At 39.3% G+C, this 13380-nt stretch overlaps 1 protein-coding gene across 6 annotated transcripts in view; it reads left to right on the forward strand.

Moving 5' to 3' along the window:
• The window catches only part of NLRC4 (NLR family CARD domain containing 4), a 152353-nt gene that overhangs the window by 120683 nt on the left and 18290 nt on the right, over positions 1–13380 (forward strand). For 3 of the 6 annotated variants that reach the window (XM_023736286.1, XM_004369609.3, XM_023736291.1), the window contains exon 9: positions 12165–12698. The exons of 1 other annotated variant lie outside the window; for it this stretch is intronic. In XM_023736286.1, coding sequence (XP_023592054.1) covers positions 12165–12457 — 293 coding nt within the window. In that variant the 3' untranslated portion in view covers positions 12458–12698. Of the gene's footprint in view, positions 1–12164; positions 12699–12718; positions 12739–12817; positions 13189–13380 lie in introns of those variants that run through there. 2 more of the 6 variants (XM_023736300.1, XM_023736309.1) reach the window with 2 other exon arrangements.

The raw sequence follows: 13380 nt of genomic DNA on the forward strand, positions 1-13380 counted from the left end.
CTCACCAAAGTGGGATGCAGAACGTTTTCTTAATAAAGTTTGTTATGCAAATTGACCTAGATGGCCCCTGAAAGCACTGTCCCCAGAACCCCGCCCCTGCTACTGTGTCCCTCCAAGTATTTGGTTGTATTCAGGAAACGTCTCAGCTTTTGGTTTAGTCAAGTGGTGCTGACTTCCCCTGTAGCCTATGTTGTCCTTCCCTTCACCTAAGATAATTCTTTTCTATGTAGTGAATATCCCTCTCCCTCCCTCCCCACCCTTATAACCATCAAAGAACGTTTTCTCCTGTGTTTAAACCTTTTCTTGAGTTCGTATAATAGTGGTCTCATACAATATTTGTCCTTTGGTGACTGACTAAATTCACTCAGTGTAATGCCTTCCAGATTGCTCCATGTTATAAGATGTTTCACAGATTCATTGTTGTTCTTTAATGTTGTGTAGTATTCCATTGGGTGAATATACTATAATTTGTTTACTCATTTGTCCACTGATGAGCACCTACTTTGTTTCCATCTTTTTGCTATCGTGAACAGTGCTGCTGTGAACGTGATGTGCACATATCTATTAGTGTGATGGCTCTTATTTCTCTAGGATATATTCCAACGAGTGGGATGGCTGGATTGTATGGTACTTCTATTTCTACCTTTTTAAGGAAGAGCCAGATCGATTCCAAAGTGGTTGTACCATTTTACATTCCCACCAACAGTGTATAAGTGTTCCAGTCTCTCCACAACCTCTCCAATATTTATTATTTGGTTTTTTTATTTTTTATTTTTGATTAATGCTAGCCTTGTTGGGGTGAGATGGTATCTCACTGTAGTTTTGATTTGCATTTCTCTAATGGCTAATGATCGTGAGCATTTCCTCATGTGTCTGTTAGTCGCTGAATGTCTTCTTTTGTGAAGTGCCTGTTCATGTCCTTTGCCTATTTTTTAACTGGGTTATTTATCTTTTTTTGTTGAGGTTTTGCAGTATCTTGTAGATTTTAGAGATTAGATGCTGATCATATTTGTCACGGCCAAATTTTTTTTTTCCCATCTATAGGTTGTCTTTTTACTCTTATGGTGATGTTTTTTGACGAGCATAAGTGTTTGATTTTTAGGAGCTCCAGTTATCTGGTTTCTCTTCTGGTGTTTGTGCATTGTCACTTATGGTTTGTATTCTGTTTAAGCCATGTATTAGGGTTCCTAGCTTTGTCCCTAATTTTTCTTCCATGATCTTTATCGTTTTAGATTTTACATTAGGTCTTTGATCCATTTTGAGTTAGTTTTTGTGCATGGTGTGAGGTATGGGTCTTGTTTCATTTTTTTTGCAGATGGATATCCAGTTATGTCAGCATCATTTGTTAAAGAGACTGTCTTTTCCCCCAGTTAATGGACTTTGGGCCTTTGTTAATCATCAGCTGCGCATAGGTGGATGAATTTACATCTAGATTCTCAATTCTGTTCCATTGGTCTATGTTGTTGTTCCAGTACCAGGCTGTTTTGACTACCGTGGTGGTATAATAGGTTCTAAAATTAGGTAGTATGAGGCTTCCCACTTTGTTCTTCTTCAATAATGCTTTACTTATCTGGGGCCTCTTCCCTTTTGATATGAAGTTGGTGATTTGTTTCTCCATCTCATTAAAAAAATGCCATTGGAATTTGGATCGAGATTGTATTGTATCTGTAGATCATTTTGGGTAGAATTGACGTTTTCACAATGTTGAGTCTTCCTATCCATGAGCAAGGTATGTTTTTCCACTTTGCAGGTCTCTTTTGGTTTCTTGCAGTAGTAACTTGTAGTTTTCATTGTATAGGTCTTTTATGTTTCTGGTTAGATTTATTCCTAAATATTTTATCTTCTTGGGGGCTATTGTAAATGGTATTGATTTGGTGATTTCCTCTTGGAAGTTCTTCTTGGTGTAGAGGAATCCAATTGATTTTTGTATGTTTATCTTGTATCCTGATACTTTCTGGAAATCTTCTATTAGTTCCAGTAGTTTTCTTGTGGATTCTTTGGAGTTTTCTGTGTATAAGAGCATATCACCTGCAAATAGAGTTACTTTTACTTTTTCCTTACCAATTTGTATGCCCTTTCTTTTTCTAGCCTAGTTGCTCTGGCTAGGACTTCCAGCAGAATGTTGAATAAGAGAGGTGATAAACGGCATCCTTGCCTGGTTCCCATTCACAAGGGGAATGCTTTCAGACTCTCTCCATTTAGGATGATGTTGAGGAATTTCCCTTCTATTCCTATTTTGCTGAGAGTTTTTATCAGGAATGGGTGTTGGACTTTGTCAAATGCCTTTTCTGCATCAATCGATAAGATCATGTGGGTCTTGTCTTATGTTTTATTTATGTGATGAATTACATTGATTGCTTTTCTAATGTTGAACCATCCCTGCATACCCATTTGATCATGGTGAATTATTTTTTTGATATGTTAATGAATTCTATTGGCTAGAATTTTGTTGAGGATTTTTTCATCTATGTTCATGAAGGATATTGGTCTGTAATTTTCTTTTTTTGTGGTGTCTTTACCTGGTTTTGGTATTAGGGTTATGCTGGCTTCATAGAATGAGTTTGGGAGTATTCCATCCTTTTCTGTGCTCTGAAATACCTTTAGTAGTAGTGGTGTTAACTCTTCTTTGTAAGTGAAACCATCAGGGCCAGGACTTTTCTTTGTTAAGAGTTTTGATATCATCTTTTCAATCTCTTCTTTTGTTATAGGTTTATTTAGTCGTTCTACCTCTGTTTGTGTTAGTTTATATAGGTAGTGTGTTTCTAGAGCTATGTCCGTTCCTTTAGGTTTTCATATTGGTTAGAGTAAAATTTTTCATAGTATTCTGTTATGATTTTTTTAATTTCAGTTGGGTCTGTTGTGATATTGCCCATCTCATTTCTTATTTGGGTTATTTGCTTCCTCTCCTGTTTTTCAGTTGGCCAATGGTTTATCGATTTTGTTGATCTTTTAAAGAACCAGCTTTTGGTCTTGTTAACTCTTTCAATTGTTTTTGTATTCTCTCTTTCATTTAATTTTGCTCTAATTCTTATTATTTCCTTTCTTCTGGTGCCTGAGGGCTTCTTTGGTGCTCTCTTTCTACTTGTTCCAGTTGTAGGGTTAACGTTTTGATTTTAGCCCTTTCTTCATTTTGGATGTGTGTATTTATTTCTATAAACTGACCTCTGAGCACAGCTTTTGCTGTGTCCCAAAGGTTCTGGTAGGATGTGTTTTCATTCTCATTTGATTCTGTGAATTTCTTTATTGTGTCCTTAATTTCTTCAATAACCCAGTAGTTCTTGAGCAAGGTGTTGTTCAGTTTCCATGTATTTGATTTTTTTCCTTGCTTTGTCTGTCATTGATTTCAACTTTTATGGCTTTATGGTCAGAAAAGATGCTTTGTAAAATTTTGATGCTTTGGATTTTGTTAATGCTTGTTTTATGACCCAATATGCAGTCTATTCTGGAGAATATTCCATGTGCGTTGGAAAAGAAAGTATACTTGGCTGCTGTTGGGTGGAGTGTTCAGTATATGTCTGTGACATCAAGTTATTTGATTGTGGCAATTAGATCGTCTTTGTCTTTATTCAGCTTGTTTCTGGATTTCTGTCCTTCAATGGAAGTGGTATGTTGAAGTCTCCTACTATTATTGTGGAGCTATTTCTCTTTTCAATGCTGTTAGAGTTTGTTTTATTTGGACTCTTGTCATTGGCTGCATAAATATTTATTATGGTTATGTCCTCCTGGTTTATTGACCCTTTCATCATTATATAGCGTCCTTCCTTATCCTTTGCGGTGGATTTTACTTTAAAGTCTATTTTGTCAGAGATTAATATTGCCACTCCTATTCTTTTTTGAGTGTTGTTTGCCTGATATATTTTTTTCCATCCTTGGAGTTTTAGTTTGTGTCTTTAAGTCTAAGGTGTGTCTCTCATAGGCAGCAGATAGACAAATCGTGGTTTTTTAATCCATTCTGCTACTCTCTGTTTCTTGATTGATGCATTTAGTCCATTTACATTCAGCGTATTTATTGATAGATATGAGTTTAGTGCTATCATTTTGATGTCCTTTTTTATGTGTTGTTGACAGTTTCTTTTTTCCACTTAATTTTCTGTGCCGAGTCGTTTTTCTTTATGTATTTTCTTTTCATCTTTTTTTCATTGTTGTTGATTTGTATTTGCTGAGTCTTTATGTTTTTCTTCTTTTTTATTTTGATGTGCAGGATTATTAGTTTCCTTTGTGGTTACCTTAATATTTACCCTTATTTTTCTAAGTTTAAACCACTCTTTTATTTCTTTATATCACCTTGACTTCCTCTCCATAGCAAAGATCTATGACTACATTTTTTTAGTCCTTTTTTGTTTTAATGTTGTCATCTTTTATGTATTTACTTCTCTGTTTTCCTATTTTCAGTGTTTTCATTTTGATTGTTTTTTGTGACTTCCCTCTCTGGGTTGATATCTGATTGCTCTGTCCTGTGTTCTAGTCTTGGGTTGTTATCTGATGTTATTGAATTTCTAACTGGAGGAATACGTTTAGTATTTCTTGTAATTTTGCTTTGGTTTTTATAAATTCTCTTAACTTCTGTTTAACTAGAAATGCCCTAATTTCGCCATCATATTTGAGAGACAATTTTGCTGGATATATTTCTTGGCTGGCAGTTGTTTTCCTTCAGGGCTTTATATATGTCATCCCATTGCCCTCTTGCCTGTATGGTTTCTGCTGAGTAATCCGAGCTTAGTCTTATTGACTCTCCTTTGTAGATGACTTTTTGTTTATCCCTAGCTGCTCTTAAAATTCTCTCTTTATCTTTGGTTTTGGCAAGTTTGATTATAATATGTCTTGGTGACTTTCTTTTGGGATCTACCTTATGTGGGGTTTTATGAGCATCTTGGATAGATATCTTCTCATCTTTCACGATATCAGGGAAGTTTTCTGCCAACAAATCTTCAATAATTCTCTCTGTATTTTGTTATTCCCCCCCACCCCGCCCCGTTCTGGTACTCCAGTTACTTATAGGTTATTCCCCTTGATCGAGTCCCACATAATTCTTATGGTTTCTTCGTTTTTTAAAAATTCTTTTTTCTGATTTTTCCTGAAATAAATTGTTGTCAAGTTCTTTATCTTCAGTCTTACTAATTCTTACTTCCATTGCCTCAGTTCTGCACCTATGACTTTCTATTGAGTTGTCTAATTCTGAAATTTTATTGTTAATCTTCTGTATTTCTGATTGCTGTGTCTCTAAAGATTCTTGCAGCCTGTTACATTTGTCATTATGCTCTTCCCTAATCTTCTTAAGTTCCTCTATTGCTTAGTATGTTCCTTGGCTTGTTCTGCATTTTGCTCCATCTCCTGATATCTTGAGGAGTTCTGTATATTAATCTTTTGTATTGTACCTCTGGTACTTCCAAAAAATTCTCTTTCTCTGGAAAATTTCTTAATTCTTTGTTTTGGGAGCTTGCTGAAGCCATCATGGTCTGCCTCTATGTGATTTGATATTGATTGTTGTCTCTGAGCCATCAATAAGTTATTTATTTTATGTTTGCTTATTGTGTCCTAGCTTCTTGTTTTGTTTTGTTTTGATATGCCCAGATAGGCTGCTTGTGTGAGCTAGTTTGATTATTGGTGCCTTTGAAGCTCTAATGTCCTGTCACCAGGTGGTTAGATCTGTTACTAGGTATGTGAGCCCAGGAGTCTGCTTACTTTTCGTGAGTGGATTCAGCTTAGGTGTCCAGGTAGTTGGTCACCAAGTGTGTGGTGCAGGCTCTCACCTATAGTCCTAGACAGGCAGGAGTGATTGGTGTAGGCACAGGTATCTGGGTGCAGTAGGCGGGTCACGCGCTAAGCAAGTCAGGGGGCTGACAGATGCCCCTGAGTGTCTGGAAGGAAAGTGTGTCCCTGTTCCCTAGAGCATGTAGGTGAATGGGTTTTGCAGACACACTAAGGGCACCCAATGCTGTTGGCTGTAAGGACTGGGAGGCACCACTTATTCTTGGACCCCCTGTTGTGGGTGGCTAGGTGGTGTGGGTGGAGCCACTAGTCCTCAAGCCCCTGATGTGGGTAGGTGAGGACCCCGCTTAATGGGCAGAGCAGTGTCCTATGTCACGAACCTGCCACTTCACCATATAGCTGATACAGTTGAAGTTAGGCTTTAGGTGTACACCCTCTTGTACTGTGGTAATGAGGGCCTATGCTGTTCAAATGGGCCCACACACATCTATGCAGGGGTGAAAGACATTTAAAGTCTGTGGAACCATTATGCCTGTGCCTAGGCAAAGGAGCTGTGCCTACCCTGAGTTCCTGGCTTAGGGGAGCTGGCAGATTATGTTTTCCTGTTTGTTCATTTGTTCCCTCTCCAACAGCAGGAGAATGGCTCAGGGCACATGATGGTCCCACTTCCAGCCCAGGGGACTCAGCAATCCCTGAAGCTGGCCCAGGACCTAGTGCAGAGTGGGGAGAGGGCAGGTAAATGGGGAGAGGTTTTTCCCAAAAGGGGTGTTTTTTAATCCATGCAGTAGGTCAGACACATGTACTTATCTTTTGCCAATTGAGTGCTGCTATTCATTGGTTCTGGAGGTGTGAGCAGACTCTCTGCCACTTGGTCTCTCCCAGTGTGGAAAATGCCTCTGGAGTGCCACTGCTTACCTAATCATGCACGCCAGCCTATCCAGCCTGAAGGGTGCCGGCTCCCGCTGGGTCAGGTCTGGCAACTCCTCGCTGCTTCCAAACCATCACTGCCTCCCCCTGCCACTCAGTCCGATTCCTCAACTTTGCCTTTGATGTTCAGGGCTCCTAGATTATCATATATAATTGATTCACTTGTTTTTTTGGGTCTTTGTTGTAATAGAGACCACAGGAAGCATCTGACTACTCTGCCGTCTTGGCCTCACCTCCTAGTTTTTGGTTCTAAGAAGACTTCAGGGAATATTTTTGGCTTAAAGTTTAAAGATTATCTCAGGGCAATAGTTTCTGGGGTTCATCCACCCTCCATGGCTCCAGAAAGTCTAGAGTCCATTAGAATTTTAAATTCTGTCCTGCATTTTCCCTTTTGATCAGGATTCTTCTATGGAATCTTTGATCAAAATGTTCGGCAATTGTAGCCAGGCACCATCCAGTTCCTCTGGTCTCGAGGCAAAGGAGGCAGTTGTGCATGGAGGCAATTAGCCACACATTCCGTATCCTCCTCCTATTCTTTTTTTTTTTTTTTTTTTAGTGATCCACAGTAATCACTTTTATTCATTCATTTCAAAATAACCCTGTAATAAAGGCTGGAATCATTAGTCACTTTATATGTTCTCCTGAGGGAAAAGTGATTAGTCTTTTCATGGAATAAACCTGGGAAGCATTCTTTAGCTTCCTAAGCCATTAAAAATGGGGGGGCTTTAGAATGAATTGACCCTTGAAGTTGTTTTCGAAACAGGAATGGAGGCAATAGAGAAGCAGAGCATCAATACCTAGCATTATGGATTGAATAACGTCCCCCCAAAAGATGGTAAAGTCCTAATCCCAGTACCTGTGAATGTGACCCTGTTTGAGAATAGGGGTTTTCTTTTGTTACGCTAGTACGGCCATAACAGAATAGGATGAGTCCTAAACCTAATCCCTCTGAGTGGTGTCTTAAAAAAAGAGCAAAGCAGGCATACAGAGACATATACAGAGAAAAGACACTATGTGAGGAACCACCTACAAGCCAAGGGACATGTGGGCTGATAAGAAAAAACTCTCCCCTAGAGCCAATAACCTGATTTGGGCTCCTAGCCTCCAGAACTGTGAGACAATAAATTTTTGTTCTTTAAAGCCATACACTTTGTGGTATTTTGTTATGGTAGCACTAGAAAGCTAAGACATCTAGGTCACCTCAGCATGTTAGGCAGTGAAATAATAATTTAGAGGTTGCCTGTAAACCATTCACCACTGTCAAGTGATTTCTAGGAGCTAACTTTGTCCTCATCAACACTTACGTTTCTAAAATTTCCAGCTATGAAAAAAAATTGGGTATCTATATAGACATTAATACATATACCAATACCAGTTGCCACTGAGTCAATTCCCACTCATGGTGATTCCATGTGTGTCAGACTAGAACTGTGTTCCACAGGGTTTTCAATGGCTGATTTTTCTGAAGTAGATTGCCAGCCGTTTCTTCCAAGTCCTCCTCTTATTCTTGACTCTCCTTCTTCCTCTGTTGTTCCAGGTGAATAGAGAATAATTGTTTGTGCCTTGGATGGCTGCTTGTGAGCTTTTAAGACCCCAGAAACTATACAACAAACTAAGAGGTAGAACAGAAGCTCTAAACACATTATTAGGCCAATTAACTGGGATGTCCCATGAAACCATAACCCTAAACCTCCAAACCAAGGAACCAAATCCCATGATGTGTTTGGTTGTACATAAGCAGCCTCAGCAGCTACTTTTCTTTTATAGTTGTTGTAAATATATCTATCACATAACTTTTGCCAATTCATCTCTTTACAGGTGTACAACAGCAATTACAATAACATAGGATCTTTTCTTGAAGACAATTAATTTCTCCTGAGAAGGATCCTCTAGTCTTCCTTTTAGAGCACATAAGCCCAACTGCTAGTGTTCTGGGGACAAAGTAGGGATAGAAGGCCTAGTGCCTTTTTGTGCTCCCAGAGCAGCACCATGACCTAGCAAAGGACCTGTTACCTAATTTCTTTATAATGTATGTTTTCCACACTATATTGTAAGCCCAATGAAACAAGGACCATGTCTGTCCTGTGACATATCCCCAGCATCCAGATAATCTTGGGTACATAGTTGTTGGTATTGTTGTTGTGTCCCATGCACAACAGGATTGGGCTGTTGAGATCCATAAGGTTTTCATTGGCTTATTTTTTTGAAAGTAGATCACTAGAGCTTTCTTCCTGGTCTGTCTTCATCTAGAAGCTCTGCTGAAACCTGGTCAGCATCATAGCAACATACAAGCCTCCACTGACAGATGAGTGGTGGCTGCACTTGAGGCGCTTGATGTACACTGGCCAGGAATTGAACTTGGGTATCCTTCATGGAAGGCGAAACTTCTACCACTGAACCACCACTGTTCCCTCTGATACAGGACACAATTTACAGGATTAGGTTGTATCTTGAGCCAATCTCTTTTGAGATATAAGAGAAGCGAGCAGAGAGGAGAAGGACCTGACTACCACCAAGAAAAAAGAGCCAGGAGCAGTGTGCGTCCTTTGAACCCGGGGTCACTGCTCTGAGAAGCTCCTAGACCAGGGGAAGATTGATGACAAGGACCTTCCCCCAGAGCTGACAGAGACAGAAAGCCTTGCCCTAGAGCTGGCGCCCTGAATTCGGACTTTTTGCCTCCTAAGCTGAGAGAATAAGTTTCTCTTTGTTAAAGACATCCACTCGTGGTATTTCTGTTATAGCAGCACTAGATAACTATGACACATGCCATGATGGGACACACATGGAGAAGAGGCAAAGGCAGAAAGGACACGCAGTATAAGAGAGAGCAGGGAGAACACTACCCTGAAAGAATAAAGGACTCCTAATGGGAAGAAGGAAAAATGAAGACCCTATGAATTAGTCAGGCTGGGCACAGACTAAGCTAGTATAACAGAGACCCAACTATATGTGGCTTCCAGAAGACAACTTTATTTCCCTCTCATGAAACTGTCCAGGAGTGAGCAGGTCAGGCAGGTGGGGTGGCTTTGGTCTGTGTGGTCTTTCACAGACCCAGAAACCTTTTTCCTTTTTAGCCCTCCATTCCTTAGTGTTGTCCTTGTCTTCATGTCATAGTTTGGTCACTGCCATGTGAGCATTTCAACCTAATGGAAGGAGAGAAAAGTGGAAGTGGAGGGCAATTATTTTTTTCAGTGACGTGTCATTTCTGCCCACAAATCCTTGACAAAATTTTAGCTACATCCAGCTTCAAGAGAGGCTGGGTTATGAAGTGTCTGAGTGGTCATACACCCAGCTAAAATTCCATGACTACGCAATAAGGAGAGACAAATTCAGGGGAACAATAAACAGTCTGCTTCACTCTGCAAGGAAATAAAAGCAGAGAAAGGATGGCCCAGAAATGATTTTATTGGCATGTAGTGCACTAGCCGTAGTTAAGAGACATGAAGGTAGAACCCTGAAAATGGTCCTCCTTACCTGGTTTGGGGCTCTGGTGGCACAGTGGTTAAGAGCTTGGCAGCTAACCAAAAGTTGATAGTTTGAATTCACCAGCTGCTCCTTGGAAACCCCACAGGGCAGTTCTACTCTGTCCTATTGGATCGCTATGAGTTGGAATTGACTCAACAGCAGTGGGTTTGGTCTTTCTTGGTACCTGGTTTTGCCCAATCTTGCCACTGGTATCTTGGCTATGGTCAGGTAGGGCCTACTCACTTCAGATATATGTAAGGAACAACCTGAAGAGCTTTTTAAACTCAAGACCTTATAAAGATGATGAACATGATGGCTGACATTAACTGAAATGAGCACTGTATACCATATACGGTACTTACTTGCACTGAACAAATTACATAAAGCCACATACTGACATCTGATCCCACATGTCCTCCGTAGGGTGCTGGTAAACACCCTTACTGAAAGTGGGTAAGGAATATAGTCTCCATGCCTAACTGAGGTGATCTCAACCCACACCAGCTGTTCAGACAAGAAGGACCATTCCTATCTAGAGCCCTTATTACTGGTGGCAGAAAGTGCGCAGTCTTTGCTTATTCACCTTATGATTGGCTGCGTGGCACTGAAGCTTTGCTTCTTTAACTTGAATTCTTTAGCCTCCTGTTGCCTTCTGTCTGTGTGGATCAGTGGTCTTCTGCCCTGGGATAAAGAGACTTTTAAAACCTTTTTTCCAGTAAGTCTCTCCCTTGAACCCTGAATACAGAACCATAATATTATGTAATATCATACATCTCCCAACAACCCAAGTTTAGTTAAAACAAATTAAAGCTTCATGCTAAGACGGGTGAGCTACAGTATAACTAAGCTTGCTGCGATGAGTAGAATAATGCAGATTGATAAGCCAGGCATACATATCTTCCACAATTTGTGGGAGACAATTCAGATTTAGAACATGTAAGGAATAGAGTTCCCTTGTTCAATCTGCCAGACTGCCCACCCATATTTCTGAGTTAACTTAGTTACCCAGGAAAGAGGGTAGAGCTGCCACTTTGTACAATATAAGGGGCACAATTCATACAGTTGATGTGAATTCCTAGTGGTGTATATTGGCCAACTTGCATGGTTGTATATGGTGACCTGAAAGAGAGGTATTTTTTCTTCTTCGAAAACTCACCTGAATTGCAGTACTATCTAAACTGATAACATGGAAATGAAGACCAAAAAAAAAAAAAAAAAAGAATCCCAAACCCATTGCTGTAGAGTCAATTCCAGCTCATGGCAACCTCAAGTGTTACAGAGTAGAACTTGCTCTATAGGGTATTCTTGACTATCATCTTTATGGAAACATATCACCAAGCCTTTCTTCAGTGGCATTGCTGGGTGGGTTGAAATCACCAACCTTTATGTTAGTAGATCAGCACAAACCATTTGCACCACCCAGGGACCTCATAAGCATGAAAAAAAGTCTACACTTTTTGTGTATCAGAAGGATAGGATATCCACCTTCTCTTTGTCAGAAGGTACCCTATACTGGAAGGAGTGAAGGAACTTACTGAAAAGGCTAAAGAGAGGTTAAACTTTTTAAAAAGAAAACAAATCTTTAAGTACAAATGGAGGCTCACTAACTCAAGTTTACAGTTAGGAATGAACAATCCACATCCAAAGAAACAATAGTCAGGAAATGTTTGATTCTCCAGAAGAAAAAATGACCCAATACTGCTGAAATCTGACTCCAGTTTTGAAAACAAGTACTCAATATTTAATAGCATCTCTCATGCCTCAATTTTTAAGCAAGCTTCCATTCACTGGAAAAGTCAGGAAGAGGGGGAAAGATCTTTATATTTGTCAAACTACTACTTATTACTGCTTATCAGAGTCCCTTATACTTTAGGAAAAATATAATTTGTAAATATAATAGACCAGATTCACAATCACTGCTCTATCTAGAGAATTCTACTCTGCTGAAGCAAAGCACTTGTCCAAATATGGCTATTTCAAAATAAATATATATATGTAAAATAAACATACAGAACATTTTTCTCTTAAAAATTTGTTTTGTTTCCAACTATTTCTTTACCCAGGTGCATTTTTTGAGAAGAACCCTCTGAAAAACTTCCAGCAGCTGGATTTGGCAGGAAATTGTGTGAGCAGTGATGGATGGCTTGCCTTCATGGGTGTACTTGAGAATCTTCAGCAATTAGTGTTTTTTGACTTCAGCACTGAAGGATTTTTACCCGATGCAGCATTAGTCAGAAAACTTGGCCACGTGTTATCCAAGTTAACTTTTTTGCAAGAAGCTAGGCTTATTGGGTGGCAATTTGATGATGAGGATCTCAATGTTATTAAAGGTACTTTTAAACTAGTAACTGCTTAAATAAAGGGCACTCTAAGCCAACAAATGCTCTGGGGGCCTCATTACTTTCAGTCTGTTGATTTTAAAACGTTTGCTCATATAGTCCAAGAGTCTGAAAGCACACCAACTCTATGGCAATGCATTCTACACCTAAAAATTACCCTTCTCAACAGGGTAATTTTTCTCTTTAAAAATTATCCCCTTTTAAACTTTCCCCTCCTTACTGATACCCTCTAGCTATCATCTCCCATGGAAATCTACTTTCTCAGTTTCATCATTTAGGATGAAAAGAAGAGGATGCCAGAAAAGGAGGCTAAAGAGGTGGAAGGAGTTTAACTTGATGACATGTGCAATAGTTTTGTGTCTCATTTCCCCTCCTAGGATTATCAGTGCCTTGAAGGAAGGAACTCTTGTTCATCTTTGTGTTCCCCTTGGCCTGAAAACAGCAGGTCACAAAGACTGAGGTATTATTTGCATATTTACTTAGTACAGTGTCGGCATGTAGTAGACTCTCAATAAACATTTGCTGAATATGAGCTAATTATCAATAGCTGTTGAAAAAACTAAAATTATTTAAAATCAGAGCAAAAACTCCATGTATGTTCTTTAATCAAACAGTTTAATTAAAATGATTTGAAATGTAAAAAGCACTTTCTTACATTAGAAGCAGATCTCACTCCCAAAAAGGATTGGCATTCTTTAATCAAAACAAACAAACAAACAAAAAAAAAAAACTGGCAGTTTTCAAGCAGCTAAATCAGAGGCATGAAATTCAGGCCCTCTCCAGAAGCTGATGCATGTATGTAATTCCAGTCATTACTTCCAAGATTAATAAAGAAAGGAAAAATGTACCCCATTTTTTATACCCTACAGAAGCTAAGGGTAGCTTGCCTTAATCTTTTCTTCAGCATCCTCAAAAATAAACCTTCCCCACAAAGAAAGAA

The sequence above is a fragment of the Trichechus manatus genome, unplaced genomic scaffold (genome assembly GCF_000243295.1).
Source record: "Trichechus manatus latirostris isolate Lorelei unplaced genomic scaffold, TriManLat1.0 scaffold00005, whole genome shotgun sequence".
In the NCBI taxonomy this organism is placed as follows: Eukaryota; Metazoa; Chordata; class Mammalia; order Sirenia; family Trichechidae; genus Trichechus; species Trichechus manatus.